Raw genomic sequence first — 23,233 nt, 5'->3', positions numbered from 1 at the left:
GAGTCTCATTATCAAGGCCTGGATTTCCTATCAAAGGTTCCCTGACACTGTGGAGAAGGTGTCTGCCTCACTGGCTCCTCTTCCCTTGTCTTTCTACAGTAATATTCACGGTCCTGTTGGAAGCACAGTTGACTGCTACTGTTCATCATGTGCTTCTTAGCATGCATGGGTTTGAGAGACGATACTGAGCAGAGGCAGGTCTTATCCATCCTCTCTATCCTACCTGTGATCTGGTTACTGTACAAACAAGTCAGTTTTAAATTCATAGAGACATAGAGACATCTCTGGAAATTACCAAAAGCTTTTCCACAAAGCGAACAAGGGATTTTCAGAAAACTCATCCACGCCTTGAGGAACTATTTCTCCACAAAGGCAGTTTGAAAAATATTACACCCTCCACAGTGAAAGAGTTTGTATGCCAATAAATACAAACCAACACCTGAAAATCTTGCCTTCAGGGAAATTTCACTTACATGCACAGGATTTGCTAGGTTACTCTGAAAGAGTGAAATACCTGCATATTCTGGATAGCATATCGTGAGGGGGCTCTTTTTGATTTTTTCTTCAAAGAGGTCCTTCTTGTTGAGGAAAAGGATGATGGATGTATCTGTAAACCACTTGTTGTTACATATGCTATCAAACAGCTTCATGCTTTCATGCATCCGGTTCTGCAACAGAAAATAAAATCATTTTCATGAACAGTGAAGTTTCTGAGGATCCGTTTTAAAAAGAACAAATGTAGCAATGCCAGATGCTTTCAGCTGAAAAGCTTGTAACACTCTGAAGGATGTCCCAGTTGGTGTCTCAACTCCAATTTTGTCTCTAACCTGTTCTGTCTCAGTCACTTTGGCTTATTTCAAACTGAAGCAGAAAAAGCCTTGAAGGTTTACTCCCCGTGATGGAAGGGAGGCTGATCCTGGGTGAAAGCAATTACCTCCTGATGAAAACCAATCCCTTCCCTTTCCCTCAAGCAGCAACAATTTACTAGACGCCAGCGGGAAACCCTGCACAACCAGGCCTGTGACAATGATCAACCAGACACTGTTTGATCCAGACACTGGGATGATGCCTACCCAATGCTTCCTGCTTTTTTTGCTCTTCAAAGTATCCAACAACAGCCTAGGGTGCTGATATCCTGTTCTCCCAGTAAAGCTGTAATGAATGAATTCTTCCCAACTTCCTCTCGGCCAGCTATCTTCTAATTAGACTACTCAGGTGATAGGTGGCCAGGTCCAGTGGTTGAGGTCTTTATCTAGACAGATCTGTTCTACAGCTAATAATAATTCCAGAATAACACACTTTTTTTTTGTCATTTCGGGACAAGTACAACATAGATGTTACACCAGCACCTTGTTTCAACGTCATTCCAACATCACTAGCTCAGTGCCTGCTGTGTTACGACTAATGCCCGAGAACTATTACAGTCAAGGGATGTCCACATATGAACACATCGAGGAAGAGGAAATATCACTGTTGCACAGGTCACCTAAGCTTTGCGTAGGAGGTAGGTGGAAGCTTTAAGAGTAATGTGTTAAACAGAGACAGCTGAAATCCAATTAGTTCAACACAGAAGATGACTTCTGGTTCTTGTTTTTAACTCTTTCGGGCTCTGTGTTCAAAGAGGACACTGGCATGCTCTACAGTGCGGAAGTGAAAGAGATGTATATGTTATGCTCCATTTTCCCATATGACTGACGACTGTCTGAACTTGATTTAGAAAAACTTCAAACCTGCCCGAAATTTTCATGTGTTTATAAGTGCCAGAGATTTTAATGTAATTAAAAAATATTTCCCCAGAGTAATGGTATATTTATTGGATGTTATTTGAAAATTGTTTTTCTATAGCTAGAGAAGCATAACATGTAAGGAAGATTACAGACTGTCAGAGTAAATAACTCATGGGGAAATATGAGTCTTGGAGCAGATGCAGGAAATTTCCAGGTATCTGGATGGAAAAGAAGATCTGTGCCTTCTAAGCATCTGTTCCCTCTGTGCTATAGTGGAGAGGCTGAAGCAAAGAACCTAAACTTCCAAGCACTTCGTTCATGAGCAAGGACTTCTCAAGGGATCTCAGCTAAGGTCTTGGCAATGTCTGCAGCTCTTGGCATTTCATGCTGCACCCTACAGCTGCTTCTACTTGCCATTTCCTCATCTTCAGCAAGAACCAGGTCATAGTCACTCAGGGCCACACAGAAGATGATGGCGGTCACTCCTTCAAAGCAGTGAATCCACTTCTTCCGCTCTGACCTCTGACCTCCCACGTCAAACATTCTGTAAGAGGAAAATTTATGACTTGACACCACATTAAATGTTCAAAAGCTCCGAGTTCTGTAATGCCAACCAAAAAAAAAAAAAAATGTTCCACATAGCTTGAGGACTGTGGGATGGGAAGAAAGGAGAAAAGGGACATAGTGGGAGGAAAAAATGTTACCAATTCATTTTCTTAAAGGGGAAAATGTTTATAAGTCATTTTTAATAAGCATTTGATTACAGCAAGAATAACTATAAAGCAAAATCCAAAATACTCTCAACACACAACACATATGGGTCCTTGAGGTGGCCCAGAGAATGCCTAACGCCCTGAGTTCAATGCCTGGATCCACTCTACACCCACTCTGTGGCACATGTGTATGTGTGACATCCTGCACACACACATAAACAAATGATAATAATAAATGAAAATTTAATTTTTTAAAAGCACACACATCCATTAACAAACATATGAAAGCACTTGGGACATCAAAGCAACTAAAGATGAATGGATCACTCTGTTGTCAACACTGACAGTCCCAGGAAGCAGCAGAAGAAGCCAGAGATCAAAGGAGCGCACTCAACTTGTCAGTCTCGGGCATTAGAGCCAGACAACAGCTCTCCCTTATTCTAACTAAGAAATGAGTTCTGTTAAAGCAGAAAGCAAGATGTTGGTAAGAAAATGGTTCTGAAACAAAGTAATTTAGAAAGGGACCAAAAGGTTTGTGTAGATTACAGAATAAATTTGAAATGGGGAGGGGCTTGAAATTTAGAATAAAATTCCTTAATTTCATATAAGGTACAATTATGAAGAAATGGAGGCTAGGGTCTGACACAATCAAACAGCATAATGCCAATGACCTTTTCTTCTTGTTCCTGGCAAGAGTTTATAAAGTTAAGCAAAAGTTTAAATTTGCATAGACTACATTATCCAGCCTAGAAATAACCACTTATATAATGGAAGCACTCCGTAAACTGGCACATTTTTAAAGGCCCCATTTATCTTGATGGTGCACTAATTAAAACCATTCCTATTTAATTCCCCACAGAGCAGTAGTGGCCTACAAACCAAGTCTGAATTTGTCCACTAAGACTGTTACTTTTGTCATTATGGTTGAGCAGGAAGCTGTTCACTAAAGTATGCTGTAACGAAATGATCCTGCCCGAAGCGTAAATCAAAGTAGATAGGCTGGACAAAGAACAGAAAGCACAGTGGTTCAGATATGGCGCACTGTAAGAGAGATCAAACAAGAGAAAAGGGATAACTGATTTAATTAGATCAACATTTCTTAAGTTGTCTAGGAATACAATTTATAAACAGTTTTAGTATAACCTTAAGAAATCTCTGTCACCCAGAATACACCGCTCATCCACTCACCCCAACAGACCAGTCCTTCCCATTCCCTCTCTTCACTGTGCTAGTTTGCCAACTATGCTATTTATTGACTTCTTAGTGCTTCTGTGTTATGGATGTAGCTGATGCTTAGAGCAGGTTGAGTTGAAGTAATGAAGACTTGCCCTGGATGGTGTCGACAGCGTCCCTCCAATCTACCAAAAGCAGGACCAAAACTGGGGTTTCTCAGACAAAAAGGGAAAATATCCTTAGGCCTGCAGCTCAGCCTTTAGTTAACCTAACAGCCTGCTCTACAGACTTAGGTGTGCCAGCCTTGGCAGCCATGTGCTCGAGTGACAGCAACAGTCTTGCAGTCCATGTTTTCTGGAGACTATGGAGTAGCAACAAAAGGTAGAGCTAACACAGGGAGCTTCGGTAACTGAATAATGAGTAGCATCTTGAGGTGTCCTGTAGCACTCCACAGAGAAAGAAACAACTAGGTTATCTGGAGGTACAGACAACAAGGCTCATTCTATTTCAAGTTTAGGCAAAAGCAGGAAACCCTGGAGTTTCTTCAGTCTTAGGGTATGCACATGCTGTGAGGAACAGACCGTGACTAGGCAGCTGGTGAGGCACACTTTAATTAGAGGGTGTGCTGCACTTAAAACACACATACTCACACGGGCACACACACAGGCACACACAGGGAAGCAGGCTGAGATGGAGGTGTAGGTGTTTAGCTATGCTCTTAGCTTGGAGAACTCAGCCTTCACTAGGAGGTGAACAAGCCTCTGTGAGTCTCTTTAGTTGAACTGCTGTTAGAGATCCGGTTTCCCTTCTCACTTCAGAGGGTCACAGTTAGCTGCAGCACAGTCTAACCCATGATTCACAGTAAAGCTGTCATCTGAGTGACTATTGTGAACCAAGCATTTCACAAATAAGGCAAACAAATATATAATAATTTCGGTGACAGCACGAGCTAGTTCATTCACTTCATGCCGATGGATGTCGACAAGTGACTCTAAAGGTGACTTAGCAGTTTCTGGGAGTTTTTTGCCTTTCATTCCATTTTGTCCTTCAGTATTTTGGACACTGTGGCAATGATGAAGAAGAAAAGATAAGAGAATATATTTTCAGCCACATGGACTTTACATTTCTTCAAACTATGGATAAAGCACTAAAGGTAATCTGGAAAGGAACATGTGTCATGTATAGATTGAATAATGATGTGGTCTTTTAAAGAACATTTAAAAAAATACCCAAAATCTTAATAACACATAGTGTATGGATACCAGGACAACTCTCATAAGGGAAGAATTATATCATAGATTTCTTCTCTAATCTAACTTCTATACTGTAAGTGGGGTCTTTACACCCGGAGTCACTGGATCTGTAATGTGTTGTAGGAGCAGAGTGCATCTGACATGACCATACACACCAATACAGCCGTAGTGCTCCCTAAACCAGTGTAGGCAGTGCTCCCCAACCAAGCTCACACACACTGGTTTAAGAAAACAAAAAAAGGAAACCCTCACATGTGAAACCAAGAAAAATGAAACAAATCCATGTCGTCTTCCTTTGGGGTTATTAATTAGCGGATATTTACATGGTCTAGAGAACATGGTATTTAATACAGTCTGAGTAATCTACTGCCAGGTTTGTGTGATAGAGCGGCCTGGCAAGCTGTTTAAAGGCTTTAAAACGCAGAAGCCTTTCTTCTGGACACAAAGCTAACACTCAGAGAACGTGTCATTTTAAGTAAAATTGAATCATAAGACATGTGGTTTTTGAAAAACAATTTCCTGCAGTTCCTGTATCGAGCTTCAAAAATATAAAAACACAATAAGAAGGAGAGGAGAGTAACGGTGATGACTTTAAATAAGTATATAATTTTTAAACATCAGGAAACCACACCATAGTTTGAATTTCTATGAAAACACATTCATTTTTGTTTCAGAAAAACATTCTGCTTGTTTTCCTTGGGGATACATCTTTCCATGTGATACACAGCCTCCTGTTTCTGGATTCCACCATCATTACTAAAGTGAGAGCAAGGTGGACGGAATTAAGAGCGAACAGCTCATGTGCAGCAGTGCTGACTGGGGGACTCTGGCAGTGCAACAACCAGAACAAAGAACGGGGGGTACAAAACAAACAAAAAATCCTGCGGCTGGTGATTTATAGGGGAAAACTGGATGAAAGGAACTGTCGAGGAGGCAAGTTAAGACTCAGACTTGGCTGTGAGTTGATCTTGTCTTTCTCGTTCTTTTTTTTAAAGTATTATTTATTAGAAAAGAAACACAGTTCTATGAATGTTTATATGATGATTTCTTGCCTTCCCCTGTCAGTGGCTCTTTCCAAGTGAGGACTTGGAAGGAACATAACCCAACCCCTTCTATTCCTAATGCCCAATTCTGCACAGCTTTGCACACACAGTATGTTTACAACTGACACGCCTGAAGCAAACACTGCCCTGCACCAGACTGTCACTGTCACTTTGATCGATGAAATTTTTCATGAAAAATTCAAAGGCATTTTTCATTAAACACATTTTTATAAGTAAACATATATTCTAAAAGTAAATCTCCCCATTTTATCTAAAGACAGACAGCAATGTCTTCATCAGACACACACCTATATATTACAGATGTTTAGTAAAAATAACAGGCAAAGGGCATTTGCATATTTTCTGGTTGTTTGGTAGATTGGTTGGGTTTTGGATACAGGGTTTCTCTGTGTAGTCCTGGCTGACCTGGAACTCACAGTATAGACCAAGCTGGCCTTTAACTCAGAGATCTATCTCTCTCTGCCTCCTGAATGCTAGAATTAAAGGTGTAATTAAAACACTGCCATGGTTGGTTATTTTGTACTAAATAAATAAAAATTAACATATCCCTCGGAAAATGCTGTTCTTGCTAATTTCCATAAAATTATTTTATCTATACTTCTGAAAAGATTTTCCCAGAAGTAATATAAAGTTTGATGATTTTGCATTTTGTTCAAAGGCAATGCATCTTATAACCAAACTTATGAACCACGCATTTAGAAGTTACTCACTTAAAATGAAGATCTTTGAAAGTGAAGTGGGTTTCCACAATTCCCGTTGTTTTCACTCTTGTTCTGAGAACATCCTGCTGGGTTGGAATGTAATTTGGTTGTGCTATTCTGTCCAAGTCATTCAGATAGCTGCACACAACCAATAAAACAGTGTTATTCGGAACAAGAACCAAGAAAGGTTACTTAAAACAAAAACCACAACATATTTTAATTATGCAATGTTCTAAACTCTTCAAGGGTCTTTATAAGCATATAAAACAACCGACTTAAGCTTTCATGTCACATCATTACTCAAAAATCTTTAGTGCCTCTTTAAATGCCTTAAGCCTCGTTATTTAGGCACAGTGATCCAAAGGAGAGGGGCTTAAAATGCCTAAACTGAGAAATACTGTGAGCTTGCTCCTTAAAATCTCCTTGCACTCTGAGTTTAACTGTGCTTGGATCTGCACTTTCCCCTCTGTTGAAGATTTTACAGGTCCTAATTGTAAATGCAGCAGCAAGAAACCTCAGAGGCTGGAGGCATGCACTTTCCTGCTAACCTTACGTTTCCCCCAGGGAAACCCACACCTTCTTGTTCTTTAATTCAATAGCTCTACCAACAGTGATCTTGGAGGACCGGACTCCCCCAACACAATGCACTTTTCTCATCCATCCCAATGAGAGGACAAGACCCTACTGTTAAGGGTACCACACACTTCACCTTAAGACATAGAAAAAGCCAGCTACACGAGTCTCTTCCCTGATGCATTCAAGCTACAGAAAGTGCTACGCAGGCTGCTGGGAGAAAAAAGGCATCACTGGTGTTGTGAACCCTATGAATCAAAACTCTAAGCTGCCTGGCAAGATGCTCCCAGCTCTCGGTTTTGGCACCACTATTACAGAGGTAACCAACTGCCATCTGATTTGATTTGAGACCTTCTCCACAGTTAGAAAGCCAGTTAAAACCCTTTGCCTTGGGAAGTTGTAGGTCCAACTATTATTACTAAATTGATATTACATCAAGTGTAACTGCAGGATTTTCTACATGCGACCCATTTCCCAAATAACGACTCAGAGGCTTATTGTTTATTAAGAAATGCCTAGGCTGTAATCTAAGTTTCTTCCGTAACTAGCTCAAAACTTAAATAACCCATTTATTATACTGTATGTCTGCCACATGGCTGGTAACTTCTCATCAGTTTCATATCTCCAATTTCCTCCTCAGAGTCTGGGAGGCAAATCATCCCCCTGACTATCTCCCAGAATTCCAATCTCTCAACCAGAACTCTAACCCTCTACTTCTGCCTTTTGCTACCAGGCCATCAACTTTTTATTGAGAGGTAATGGTTCCACACACTACTCAAGAGATCACCCTTACAATCAAGGTCCTTTCTAAATATATATGTTTATACTCAGAGGAGACTGTAGCTACTCTCATCCTGGATCGGAGAAGCTTCTCTTTACACTGAATGGTAGTGAATGCGGAGCCTCATGGATAGCCAAGGTGATGAGAGGAAATGACGGCTGAAGGCTCAAGCCTAAGGAAGACACTTACACCACCCTTTCTAAGGCACAGAAAACTCAGCAGAAGAAGGTGTAGCAAGTGTATCAGAGTGACATAAGTGCTCTGGAGAATGCAGAGGGAATTTTGGAAGTTTCAGTGACACTCTTGGTGGTATACTAGAGACAGCCCCACTCTGTGCACTTCCAATTAGAGATGGCATACGCACGAGGCTTTCTGAAAACATAGGTAATAAAAGCCTTGCTACCACAAATGTGTGAATATGACAGAGAAAGCACTCAAATACTGTCACTTAGAAGACCTGAGATGTACAAGAATGTGCCTTATACAACTTTACAGTGCAGGTGGCCTGGAGACAGATTTGACTGGAGTGTGATTTTCATAATAGTTGAGTTCTGAACCTGTGGCTACTTACTATGCTGCGGAATCGTTCAGCTGGTACTCCCGGGATCTATTGAAGCAGGCTTGCACACCACTGTCTTTCCACAGTCTCTTTATGACACCGGCGAGCTCAGCAGTCATAAAGCCTTCTTCTGCAGCCCCGGCGAGCACGAAGAGCTGTCGGGCGTCATCCTGCACATTTCACAAGACAAGAGAATGTACAGATAAAGAGCTAGGTAGGAAACAAGCACCACAATTGGGAACTTCCTTCATGGTTTTTATAGAAGTGCCACACTTTTCTTTATCTAAAGCACCACTTGACAATTAGATCTAGGGCTGGAGAGATGGTCAGTGGTTAAGAGCACTGACTGGTTTTCCCAAGGTCCTGAGTTCAATTCCCAGCAACCACATGGTGGCTCACAACCATCTGTAATGGGATCTGATTCTTTCTTCCTTCCGGTGGGTCTGAAGACAGCTATAGTGTACTCACATACATAAAATAAATAATATTAAAAAAATGAAATTAGGTGTATGCAATATGTGTGTATATATATACATACATATATATACACACACATATATGTATATATACATATATATTCAATATATATTATAATTATAACATATGTGTCTATGTATGTGTGTAATTAATAATTTATGTATGCACTCACATACATTAAATAAATAAATATTAAAAAAGGAAATTAGGGCTATGCAATGTGTGTATATTATAATTATAACATATGTGTGTATGTATGTATGTATGTATGTATCTATTAATAATCAGTGAGGTTTGCTAACGGAGACATAGGGGAGGAAATCAGCACAGTTTTATTGTAGATATACTCACAATGCATGGAAGGGACAACACACACAAATTTCTAAACAAAAGTTAGTCGAGCTCTGCTTCAGTGTTAAAAGGCTAACACTTAGTGAACTGCAAGTGATCAACTGCAGTGCTGCCAAAGAGAAACAAAGCATGAGGCTCTAACTGGACCCATGGTGCCTGATACAACCATGCTTTGATAAACAGGGAACAGGAGGTGAGAAGGAAGGAGCACTTTCATGTGCACTTTATTCATACTGAGTCTTCAATAGCTAGGTGTAGTTTAGCATACTCCTGACTAAGACCAGACCACCGTTTAAGTCCTCAGAGCTGAATGTGGGTAGTAATTACCATCCTGGTAGCACAGTGGAGACTAGAGGTAGAAACAATCTAAAGCAAAACAAAAGAAAACAAAACCTAGGTGTCATAAGTTACTACTTTGCTCAGGTTATTTTTAGCTTGAGATATATGGTAAGGGGATAAGCCATTATTATTCCCAAGGGGTATCCTTCCAAACTACAGCTGGTTCCCCAATCTTCAGGTTGACAGTATCTGAATAGTCTGAGTGCACTGGAGAGGTACAGAAGTGTTTACCATTTTATTATTCTTATCTTTATATACAGTACGGAATATACTCTACTACACTTGGATCAGGTTATTTTTAACAATAATCTAGAAATTAAAGTCCACAGGTAGGATTTCTGGACATTATACGTAAATATACCTTTTGAGTTTTAAAATTGGTTTTTACTACACCACCCAGGGTATCCTTGAACTTGTGATCCAACTTGCCTCAGTGCCAAGTGCTGAGATTAAAGGAGGGGACCATCACACTTGGAACGCATGTTATAAATAAACTTGATCATCTTCGGATTTGGGTGTTTGCAGAGTGCTCTTGGACGAATTGCCTGCCACTCCTGGAGGGAAGAGTGCACTGTCTTACAGAGTGATGCACCTGTGACAGAGTATGCGGCAGAGACGTGTCCCAGGGCATGGCTGCAGAGCAGGCCAGGTGACAATATGAATTCATCCTGCTGCTAATTCATGAAACATTTTCTTTTCAGCTGGAACTCATCATGGAAACTAATTAAGTCTCTCAGCATGGGGACACATTATTCAAGCATATGTTTCCCTCTTTAGTAAACCACAAGAGAGATACATGCGAGCCAGCAACACGTGTGCTTCCCTAGCAAACCCGCCTAGCATGAGCTGTGGCCACTCTTAGCACGATTAGCCTAGTTCTAGTAAGCAATAAGGTCACCTACTAGATAATACCCTACACACAGACACAGACACACACACACACACACACACACACACACACACCATTTTTATTTACCAAACAAGAGAAAACATAATTCTGTTTAGAAAAATTCTGAAGTAGTTTTTAAAAACTGTACTTCATCATGTAATCTTCAACTTCAGTAAAGTTTTTGGCAGAAGAGGTGAAGACCCTCCAGTCTGGGTCACCTGAACAGACCCATTCCTTTCCTACTTTCCAGGAAGGCACCCGAAAGAAAACGCAGAAGGAACGTTGGATGCTGTACTTATAAATTGAACTGAACCAAGGCATTCAAATGTCTCTTCCACTTTTAGATTGTACACGTGAGACCATGTGATCCTTTTCTTTCCGTGTCTGCCATATTTGACTTTAGCACAATGTTGTGATTACAATGAAATGTTGGTCAAACTTTCAGAGATGGAAAACTAAACAATGCCCACCTGGGGCAAAGGCAGTGGGCAGAGAAGCAGAAGTACAGTTCAAGGGAAAGGAAGCAAAGGCCAGGCCGAAATGACTGCAAGGAGTGAGTGCCCAACACCAAAACTAACCAGACAGCTGAATTTTATTCAGATTATGTTAATTAAGTTATTTTAGCCACTCTCATAACTCAATGTAACGTATGAGAAGACGGAAACGTTACTTTGAATTTTTGTAGAAACTATATTGCTGTCCTGTGGATGCCACGTAACATCAAATTGTACACCTCTAAACTCTACAGTAAAATTAACTGTAAAAAAGTCAATTCCTCACAAAATCGAAGTTCACTGGAATTAACTGGAAACTTGACATGGTGTGATGGTGTACAGCTATAACCCTGGTACTTGGGATAGGCTCATCTGAAGTTCTAGGCCAGCCTGGGCTACAGTCAGTGTAAATTACAGTGAAACACAAATGGGAATATTTACCTCCCAGTTACTGCTGGACATTTAGCCGTCATCTACAGAAGAGCACTAAAATAATGAGTTTGAGCAGACAGCATTATAGAAAGCTTTCTACCTCACCTTGTGCTCAAACAACCTAAGGCAACTTGTCTCAAGTATGATGGCCAGTCACTCAGTCATCATATAAATCATTAAATCAACCATCAGTAAGTCCTTGTCATCTAAAACTTAAAGCTGTAGGACTTTACAAAATGTTTAAAACACAAAACTCCTCCAAAGCGTCTAGAGACATCAACAGGAACAAAAGCAGTAAAGGTAAAAGGGACAGAGACCATGCAAGACAGGACAGGACTGTGGGTTAGTGAAGCAGATACAGGATGCAGGCCACAGGATTAAAGCAAGCAAGGGCTGGAGGGCTTGGCTCAAAGTTAGACCTCCTTCAATCTCCAGTCTACCTACTACCAAGACCTCTCTGTAAGCACCATGTGGTACACAGATTATACATACATACATACATACATACATACATACATACATACATACATGCATTACTCAGAGTCCTCTATCCAGGATGGAAAGACTTTGAAGGAACAGGATGGCAGACTTTTGAAATGTTAAGGGTCACAAAGGCAAGAGAAAGTGTTGAGTATGGAGCAGAAACAGTGCATTTTCAGGGACCAACGCATCAGGATCCAATTCAAAAGCACAAACACTTTTTAATAGTCAAAGCAATCTAAAGTGTGAGAACCCCAGGGGAGGCTTTTAAAGCAATAGCTAGATGACTAATCAGGACACAGAAGACAAAACTTCCAGATGAAAGTAATCTTTGCATAGAAAGCATCAAACAGCTCTTCTAAAGCACAAGGTAAGCAAGATGATAAACTAGATTAAAAATAGTGACACCTCTGAACTGAAGCTGTAAGGATAATTTTCTGCTGTCAGGACTGATATATGAGTGTACACTGTCTCAATGCTTGCATCATTTATATTTGCCAATGTTATTGGAAATCACATATAAAGACAACTTCTCTTGTGTTAAACCTACCACATTCCTATAGATAAGGTGCTATTTAAGTATACAGCAACTAGTTCTCAAGAACTTTATTTGGGAAAGAAAGAGTTTAGTGGATTTGCCACTCAGTGGTAATCTTAGATGATGAAGGCTTGCTTTAAGAAGCATAAAATCTGGGGGAGGTAGGGGGCATCTCCAGGAAGAGATGGAGACCAGGGATAGGGGAGGTACCCAAGAATCAATAGGGGTGTCCTGAGCTGTGACCAGCAGCACCTAGAGGCTGGGGAGCAACCCTGGCGGAACAATACGGATACCAAGCCACTCACAAAGCTTTTGACCCAAAACTTAACCTGTCTACAAGAAATGCAGAGATTGGGGGTGGAGCAGAGACTGAGGGAACAGCCAACAAATAACCAGCACAGTGTGCAAGCACCAATCCCTGACACTATTAATGATACTCTGTTATGCTTGCAGTTAGTAACCTAGCATGCCTGTCCTGAGAGGCTACACTCAGCAGTTGACTCAGATGGATGCAGCGACTCACAGCCAAACATTGGATGGAGCTTGGGGACTCTTATGGAAGAACAGGAGAAAGGACTGCAGCCCCTAAGGGAATATTAATGCCACAGGAAGACCAACAGTCAACTAATCTGGATCCTTGGGGTGCTCAAGAGACTGAACCACCAACCAAAGAGCATACACAGGCTGGACCTAGGCCTCCCAGCATACGTAACAGATGTGTAGCTTGGTCTTCATGTGGGTCCAGAACAACTGGAATGGGGCTATCCCAATAGAGTTTCCTGTATGTGGGATGTGTTCTTCTAGCTGGGCTGCCTTGTCTGGTCTCAGTGAGAGAGGAATTTCCTAGCCTTACAGAGACTTGTAGTGTCAGGATCTGGGGGTGGGGAGAAACCCAGGGGGCCCCCATCTGCTGAGAGGAGAAGGGGAGAGGAAATGGGGGAAGGATTTTGGGAGGGGTGACTAGGAAGGAGGCAGTGAGGGGGATGTAAAGTGAATAAGAATAAATAAATAAATGAACAAATAAATAAATAAACTCCTCACCTCTTTTCTCTAACATAAAGTGGAATACTACTGTAAATGCCTCAGATGTGCTTCTAGTGGGCACAGCAGGTGAAAATGCCTGGGGACAGTTTGAAGAAATGAGATTTGGGAAGAACAGAAATTACCAGCTATTAAAAACTTACACTATGTGAACAGTCTGGATTTAATACCAGCCAAGAAGATAAAAATAACAACATAAACTTATATGATCGAGTGGTAAGATAAGTCAGTATGGAAGGATGTGGTTATTCCAGAAATACTGATGAATAATAAGTTATGAAGACAGAAATACAAGTACAGCTTATTAAGTTCATCGGCAGATTATGTCAGAGGTGATAAAGAACAACAATGATTCAAAACTGAGATCCACTGCCTTGCAGAACTTTAAAGTAGCATAAATATTTGTTAAATCGTTTGTTGAATGAAGATGTTCAAAATTTAAACATAATGCAAACAATAGCATAGGAAATTTTAAAAATGAAAAATACCCAAGAATAAGGTGAAGGGTAATAAACAGAATATAAGACAACTATTGGACAAAAAGCCCAATGCTTGTGCAGGTACAAACCAGCAAACAGAAAATCGAAACAAAAGGACCCCAGGGTTAGGCAAACACAGGCCACAAACACATACCAAAACATAGACAGTAATGGTATGGAAAGCCGTACAGAGGAAAGAATTCAGTCTTTCAAATCAGGCAAATAGAGATAAAACAACTAACAAGCAGATGAATATAGCCAGGAAGTGTTCAAAGAGAAAAATGACCATCTCCCAGGGGCGATGTGAGGCTGGTCAGGGAGGTGCATGAGTGGACTTGGGGTTCTGGGGTTCCTCATAGTATAAGGTATCTCAAGTAGCTTCCAGAGAGTGAAAAATCAGTCTTGAGTTTGGATGTGCTGCCAATTGGTTTCAGATACAATGCCACTAGAAAAATAAAGCTCAACGACATAGAAACCGTAATTTTCAATCTATTTTTGTAAATATATTCCCTGTCATTGCTATAATCCCATAAAAGCATGCTTTCTGGCTGTCTCCGTTCTGGGCATGTTATTGCAGGCCAGCCCACTGTCATAAAGTGACGCCAGGGCCTACTGTGCACTAACAGCCCTACATTATGTTTGCTACCACACAAATCGGAATTACCAATACTTTAGTAGTCACAGATGGACCAACCTCACTCTGTGAAATCTTTAAAGAGACAATAGCCATAAATTTGACTGTACTAGGTCAACCTTAGAGATAATTTTGATTTTTTTCTCAATTAAAACAGACAATGTAGGGTATGGTCATACATCCTCACCATGCCCAGCTAGTTGGCCAGCTCCAGAACATGTACATGCAGGTGAGATTGAAGGTCTCACTGGCTGCATTTATACATGTATTCATTGCTGGGAATATGTAACATCAATGGTTAGTCCTGGGAGAGAGAGGGGGATATGGAAGGAGGAAATGATATAACTATATTTAATTAAAAAGGACAAAATTGCAACAAAAACAAGCAGGCTTTTTAGTATTTGTTTAGTAATTCTGAAGACCATTTGGAACAGAAATGCTTACCAGTCTTGATATTTGGTAAAAAAAAAAAAGAACAAAACAGGTTAACCTAAACCTACTAGGTACTAATTCATCTGTCAAGCAATATAAACTAATACACTGTGATTCTGTCAACAGTAACAGTACAATTATTGATAATAAAAATCAACAAAATTTATTGAACATCTATTATGGCCAAAGGATGTTATAAACAGTAACAATTGATTTTATCTTTTAAAAATCCTATGAAGTCAATGTTCTTTTTTTTTCTATTCAATATAATTAATCAGGATTATAGACACTGAGTCATATCTGGGGACTGGTCTGGGAAAAACAAAAGTCCATCAGTGGGGGGCGGGGGAAGTGTCTCTAAGCACACCCAATTGAATGTTAAAGGTAGTATTTTCAAGTCATTGGAAATAGACTGGTTACTTAATAAGGGGCAATAAGGTAAGAGAATAAGGTAAGGTAAATTATCACATATTCAGATCCTGTTTAATAGCAAACAAATAGGTAGATATATTAGAAAAATCCATAGTATTATGCAAAATAATAAGAGATAAAGTTTGAGAAGATGTGTCAGTTGTTATATGTCTGTACACAAGCATGAGGATCTGGTTCTGGTCCCTCTCCATATAAGGAGCCAAGCATGGCAATGCGCCTTTCTATGTGCATTTCCCACATGGGGAAGACTGAGAAAGGACTCCTGGAACTTCTTGGCTAGTCATTTAGGCTGAATTACTGAGCTCCAGATTCAGTGTGAAAACCTGTCCCAAAAAATAAGGTGGAGAGCAACTGAAGAAGACAAAAGAGGATTCCAACCTCAGCCTTCCAACCTCATACACAAATGCACAGGCTGTGCACAGATGCAGGCACAGACTTGAGAAATTTACGGTCATCTTGGCCATACAATGAGTCTGATGCCATCCTGGAATAGTTGAGACCTTGACTCAACAAGAATACTAATTACAGTAATTGGAAGCATTGTCTTTATATCAAGACCAAGACAAAAAATTGAGAATTAATGCAAAAAATATAATAATAAACATTTTGGTAAGAAACAACACACAAAGAGTGAATGTCTCTTATACTCAAAGAAAATCGTTCCAAAAGCAATTTAACAAAAATGAGAATACCCAGAGAAATCCACAAGGGAGACACAAACAGACAAACTATTATAAACTATTCTCATCTTCAATAAATGTCAGAGAAAACTAAAAGGCAAAACGGATAATCTTTCTCATTTATAGCTATTGAAAATTGGAATGCTGGTCATATCTAAGTCAGTGTGACCCTCAGAAAATACAAAGTGATGAAGGCTTGTTACCAAAGATAATCCATTCTGCTTTCACCTGTAAAGCCAATCTGTGGTTCCTCACAAAAGTAAATATCTAATTTTCCTCACCTCATAATACAGGGATTACTATTTGTAAAAAAAAAAAGGGGGGGGCGGTTAATGTGCCTTTGCATATGCTATTCCTTGGTTGTAGAGTGGCTTTTCTCTGTTTTTGTCTAGAAACCCCTTACTCAGTTACAATACTCAGCACAAATGTGCCTTCCACATGTGCAGGGTCTCCTTAATTCATCTTTATAACCTCCAGAGTAACTGCAAGGGCTTATAGTAGTTTAAATTCTATGTAGAAGCAAGGCAGCCTGAAATACAGACAGAAGGGGGCAGATCATGGGAGAACACACTCCTCATGAAGCAGTAACTGGGGAAAGCCGAGGACATCAGAAATAATAGCTGACAGCAGGAGGGGGCAGTTACTGGGTGTATCTGTGGGCACATACAGATTCCAGAGCCTCAGAAGGGCGATGAACCACAAAGTAGCACACTTATTCAGAGTACTTACTCTTAAGGCTAAGCCAAAGGATCTTACAGAAAGGGGTTAAAAAGAATTCTTTCTGAGACAGGCATGAAAATCAAATAGCTTCTCATAAAACTGCCTGTGCTGTCCCTGAACCATCAAAATCCAGGCTCTAAAAGGCTCTGAAGCATTTCTTCTTGCAGCTGCTGTAGGAGCCGTTGCCCAATACTGGGAATGTTGGTGCTATTTAGTTTGGTTCAGTTTTCTGAGATGAGGCTTCACTTTGTAGCCCAGGTTGACTTTGGACTCACTACCTAGCTTAGTGAGTTCCTGACCACACTCATGAAGATCCTCCTGCCTCAGTTCTCCTGAGCACTGGGATTACAGGCTTAAGCTGCTACAACCCACTTACATAAATGAATTTGCAAGTTTTCAGTGGCCATAATTGGAACTGCTGTAAAGTACAACTACTGTTTACTTTCTCTCCTTAATCTCAGTCTGTGCCATTCTTTTAAACAGAGCTTAAGAAGTCGGTGCTGCTGATTCTTCCAAGAGTGTTTCAAAATAATTTTTAATAATTTGTAACATTCCTCTAAATTTCCTCCTGAAATAAGATTTGATTATATCGAGAATATTTTGTCTCATCTACTATTCATTCAGTGTAATTTATGCATTTATCTTTTATTCATCTAACAAGTGCTCTGAAAGTGTTTAATGAATAAATGATAAATTAATTACTTAGAATGATCTTGACCGCAGTCCCAACATTGTACCTTTCCTCTCTAGATTTATCTTACATATATGCTGCTTTGTAGACTTTGTACTTTGAGGGGCCAAACTCTGGGCCCACATAGTCAAGGCCAATAAATGCTCTAGCACTAAGCAATACTCACCAGCTCGGTGTTCAGGAACTTGCTGGGTGAATAATTACAGAAATGACGAATGTTAATTTTTTACTATAGTAGTGACTACCCTGCTATATATGGATCTCTTAAAATACGCCACACAACTTTGACTCCCTCCACTTACACTGTGCCCCACTAACAACTGTTTTATTTTCTCTTTGAGACTTGAGTTTTACATTTGTTTTGGATTTCACATACAAGTGAAACCAGAATGTACTTTTTCATATATCACAACATTTCTGGTGCAGAAATGGCAGAACTTCCTTTCAATGATGCATGACCAAAATAACAACTAACAATCCTTAAATAAACAGATTAAGCCTCAAATAGAGAGAAGGGAGAGGACAGTGCCTTGTGGAAAGCATGCTGTGGGTGGGATGAGGGAGCCTGGGCCAGCACCAAGCCTGCAGGACTCCAAGCCTGCTGCTGCCCGGCCATGCAGTTTCCTTCCTGCCTCCCAGCCTGTTTACCAGACACTGGCTTCTCTGCTGAAGTCCCACTTAGCTCTGAAACTCTGATTCACATCTTTATATAGCCGGTATTTTCCTGTCTCAAAGATACGCAAACTCATGCCGTTTTCATTACTCGGGGTTCAGTTCCTGTTTTAGTCTAGGCCTAAGGACAAATAATGAGATCATGCCAGTGCTGAAATGTTTTATTTTCTTTCTGTGTAGCTCTGCCTGGCTGTCCTAGTACTCATTGTGTAGTCCAGGCCAGCCTCATTGCAGCAATCCTCCTGCCTCAGCAGGCCAAGGGCTAGACTGAAATACTTAAACTTGTAAGACAAAGTAAACCTTTTGCTTGCTGTTTAGGCTAATTACCTCTGGCATTTGATTATGGTAACAGCAGATGAGATTGTGGGCACAGAGGTATCTATGTGCTATGGTCTGAGTATAAAATGGCTGCAAATGTTCACATGCTAAATGTTTGTTCTAGTTAGAGAACAAATGGTCTACTGACATGACTGGATGGGGGAAATATAATATCACCAGTGAATTAGACTGCTGCCAAATTCAGAGATGAACATCCAATTAGAATGGGGCCTGGCTGGAGAATCAGATCACTGACTGTCTTCGAAGGGAATATCTTGTCCCTTGCCCCCTTCCTGTCTCTTTCTACCTCCTGCCTACCATGAGGTGATCCATTGTTCCATCCCCCTCCCCACCATGAGGGTTTAGCCTTGCCTCAAGACCACAGCAATGGTCTTCCAGCCATGGATTGAAACATTTCATGCTGTCAGTCACAAGCAAGTTGTCCCTCTTTGGATGGGTTTCCCTAGGGGTTTTGTAGGGTTGGCAAAATGTTACTTAGACTTTAATATCTGTGTTGTATAGAAAATACTGCAGCGGCTTCTGAACAGCCCGGCCGGCCTCAGCTATGCATCTACAGCTACAGCAGCATCCCATGAGGAAGTCGTCAGACCCAAGCCAACACACTGAACGCCTTACCGCCCGAGCAGAGTCTCCGAAGTCGATTTTCAACCTCCCCATGGCTCTAATGATGGCAATGATGGACTGGATGGTGTTGCTGTAGACCACCGCCTTGTACTGCTTACACTCCTCTTCTGAGTAGCCAGCTTCATGGATAATTCTACAGAGATCAAAGGAAAATGCGAATGCTTCGTTATAGATCTCACTCAGAGCCGTAAAACAACCGATCTAATGTCATCCGTTTACTTACTTCATCTGCTTCACAATTGTACTCTTGCCAGATTCACCAGCACCTAGAAAATAAAAGAAGGATTTTCTAATTCAGTATCAGCACTTAAGTATCTGCAGCTCCCAAAGCACACAGGTCTTCACATGTCCACCTCATGTTGACACATGTGCGTCCACCATACTCTAAGTCACTTAAAAGTGACTCTTGTATTAAAACAAGACACAACTCAGAAGCTGCACAGGATTAACAAGCTCACAGACCTAAGGCACAGCACAGCACGCATATTACCACCTCCTCGGGAAGAGGTCTCAGAATCAACCTCCTTCACTTTCCCCTCCCTACATCTTCCTTCCCAGTCTGTCTTGCGTGCTGGGGATCAAACTCTGGGCCTACATTCTCAAGGCAAGTAAATGCTCCAGCACTAAGCAATACCAACCCAGCCTGTATTCTGGGTTTTGCTAAGTGAATTGATTTTAACCATCCATCCAACAGGAAGAAAAATGTGTAATTATGTGAAATGATGAATGCTAACTCTTTCATGATAGTAGTAACCACTTTACTATATATGGATCTCTTAACAATATTTTGTACATCTTAAAACATAATAAAATAATAAAACTTAAGATGAATTTGTCATTAAACTCATCTGAAAAAATGTTTCTGTTATTGCATAGTCTCTAAAGCATTTTAAAAACTCGATTCTTTGGCTGGACATGGTAGCTCATAGCTCTAACCCTAGCATTTCTGAGACTGAAGAAGAACATCGACACCAGCTTAAAGAGACCCTGGGCTACTGAGTCTCAAAGAAGTGACGGAGACTCGCAAAACCAAAAACATGAAAATAAAAATAAGCCAGCCTCCTACTGCAATTTGCAGTGTTGGAAATTGTTTCATTCATGATTTTGTTCCCCATTGGTAGGTACTTTAACTGTTGTGTAAACATCTTAATATTAGCTTTTGGCTCCTTTGACGCAGGGCAGTAATATCAAGAAGCCATTTGAGAGACTGGAGAGAAATAGTTAAACGTGCTTGCTAAGTTTACAAAGGACCCAGGTTTTATTTCCAGCACCCATACTGGACAGCTCCCAACTACCTGTAATTCTAGTTCCAGGGGATTCCATGCCCTCTTCTGACCTCTGAAGGCACCAGGCATGCATGTGGTACATATGTATACATGCAAGCAAAAGAATAATACATGTAAAATAAATATTAAAAAAGAAAAATCCAGGGAGCTGGAGAGATGACTCAACAATTAAGAGTACCCTCAGTTTGATTCTCGTCACATACATAGTAGATCACAACCATCCGAACTCCAGTGCCAAACGATTTGATGTCCTCTTCTGAGACCCACAGGTACCAAGCAGATACATAGTACACACACATCACAGTCAAACACTCACACCCCCAAAATAAATCAGTCTAGAATGAGGAGGAAGAGGGGAGAGAGGAGAAGGAGAGAGAAGGGGGATGAAGCAAGAGGAGGCAAGGGAGGAGGAGGAAGGGGCGTCCATGCCATAGTAGCCACAGCCGCAGGGTATGCAGAGATGGTTCAGCATTAAGAGCACGTATAGCTCTCGCGTCAGACCCTGTTTCCTAGTCCCTACGTGGTGACTTACAAGCACTCATAGCTCCATGTCCTGCGGATTTTGGATGGTCTTTGGACTTCTGTGGATATCGGGTACACACATGTACACACATGTACACACATATACACATATGTACACACATGGTAGATTTACAGACATGCAGGGAGAATGCTTATACACATGAAACAAACATTTTAAATCCAGGAAAAAATTTAAAGGAGCTACATGAAGAAACTTTAAATAGTAAATGTAAATAACAAGGCCTCTGCAGCCGACGCCAATTCTGCTTGCTGATCCTGGGGCTGCCACAATGTGTCAGACAGGGCTTTTCCATCAGCCTTTCACTGAAGTCCCCAAACCAGGAACCATTCTCCAAACTTCCCCCTGTCTGCGATCTACAAAAGGTTTCCTCATGAGCCTAGCTTTCTGCCTTACTCCTATACTAATATTCCTACGTAAATGGCAGCCCCTTTGATTCCCAACCCACTTAGCACTAGCTACTCCCATGGCACGTTAGACCAACCACGCTTTTCTAAATTTCTAACTGTTGAGAACAGCTGACCACAGACCACAGAAATATCTGACTGCTCCACACCTTTGTGCTCTCTTTGGCATGACCACATACTGGGAAGAACTTTATTCCTGTTGGAGAAAAAACCTGGGTCATATAATTTGTGGGCCTCATTGTCCTGTTTTCCTAGGGGTGTTCCCAGGATGCTTTGTGCTCAGCATCACTTAAGAATAGAGTCATAAGAATCCCTAGGGCTGATCACATCATGTTCCTTCAAAGACTGTGTCTCTTGTCCCTCCACCAAAAATATTGTTCAGCTTCCTCTTGCCATCCAAGATCTTCTATCACCCACCAGACTCTAATCTCATCTCCTCTGCCAGGCCTCACAGTGTTCTACACTTGGCAAGTGCTGCCTTTTCTGTGCCTGATTCTCCGGGAACTCTCAGCAACTATCATCACAGTCAGCCAATTACAAGGCAGAAATGCTGTCGAATTTATTTACAATTTTAGAACTCCGATGCTAAAGATGCTAAACTTCAGCATTGCCTTTGTCTTTCCCTCATGATACCACAGAAGAAGAGAACACAGGGAAATAGTCCCCACGACCCATACACAGGGGGCATCTGAATACAAGTTACTGTTGAATGGCATATTTGAAACATCTCAGGAGAAAACTGCCTAGGGTTTACTAGGTATTTGATATTCAAGCAAATTTCACAAGATATCCTCACATTAAATAGGAATGCGGTACTGGATGAACAATAGGGGTATTCTGTCTTTACAGACAGCTTTTGAATCTTTCGTGGCATCTGCCCACAAAAAGCAACAATTCCAAGATAAACAACCCATCGTTTATTATCATCAACAGTGGCATGGCCCTGTGCAAAGCACAATGGCAGGCATTATGGCCCACACATTTCTCTAACCCAGGGGTGGGTCTCCCTAAGAGCACTGTCTTCGGAGGGCAGTCTATTAAAGGCCCCTGCATTTCTGGAATACTGCAAGTACAGAGAGCAGCTGCCATACTGTGGTAGAACATGCTAGAATCTAGGATCCAGACACAGGGTTTACTCTACAATCACTGGCCTGTGTCGTCGGTGAAAAAATTCAAAGGCCAGAGAAAACGTCAAGTGATAGAAACCTGTGAGGTTTGAGATCCCAGCAAAGAAAAAAGTCAGGAGGACTGAAGGAGAATATTCTCAGGTGACCAGGCTTACATCAATTAGAGCTTTCAAACCTTATAGTGGAGGCAAAAGTTTTTGATCATCAAGTTAGATGATCATTAAGGTCATCTATCTTGAAATTCTAATTCACTATTTAACCTCTTCAAATCATGGGTAACATGAGGTGCCTTGCAAGGAGCTCCTGGTTCTAAAAACAACTCATCATCTTTGTAGGTTGAAGAGTAGCGTTGTACCAACTGGGACCTCCACTTTTCACTAGTGATTACATCTCTGCGAAACAGATACCTAGAGGCAGAAACCCTGAAAAAAAACAAAACAAAACCTTTCAAAAGTAAGCTTAATTATTTTTTGTTTGTTTGTTTGTTTGTTTTGAGACAGGGTTTCTGCGTAGCCTTGGCTGTCCTGGAACTTGCTCTGTAGACCAGGCTGACCTTGAACTCAGAAATCCCCTGCCTCTGCCTC

At 40.9% G+C, this 23,233-nt stretch overlaps 1 protein-coding gene across 1 annotated transcript in view; it reads right to left on the bottom strand.

Annotated features, from left to right (window-relative positions):
* Positions 1-23,233, bottom strand: part of Gnai1 (G protein subunit alpha i1) — a 71,285-nt gene that overhangs the window by 6,145 nt on the left and 41,907 nt on the right. Inside the window, exons 2-7 of the mRNA XM_028778115.1 lie at positions 19,512-19,554; positions 19,280-19,421; positions 8,557-8,714; positions 6,641-6,769; positions 2,142-2,271; positions 515-668 (exon numbers count right to left, since the gene is read on the bottom strand). Of these exons, the coding sequence (XP_028633948.1) occupies positions 515-668; positions 2,142-2,271; positions 6,641-6,769; positions 8,557-8,714; positions 19,280-19,421; positions 19,512-19,554 (756 nt within the window). The remainder of the gene's footprint in view (positions 1-514; positions 669-2,141; positions 2,272-6,640; positions 6,770-8,556; positions 8,715-19,279; positions 19,422-19,511; positions 19,555-23,233) is intronic.

This window comes from Grammomys surdaster, unplaced genomic scaffold (assembly GCF_004785775.1).
Source record: "Grammomys surdaster isolate TR1022 unplaced genomic scaffold, NIH_TR_1.0 325, whole genome shotgun sequence".
Classification (NCBI taxonomy): domain Eukaryota; kingdom Metazoa; phylum Chordata; class Mammalia; order Rodentia; family Muridae; genus Grammomys; species Grammomys surdaster.
This window is presented reverse-complemented; position numbering and strand designations above follow the sequence as displayed.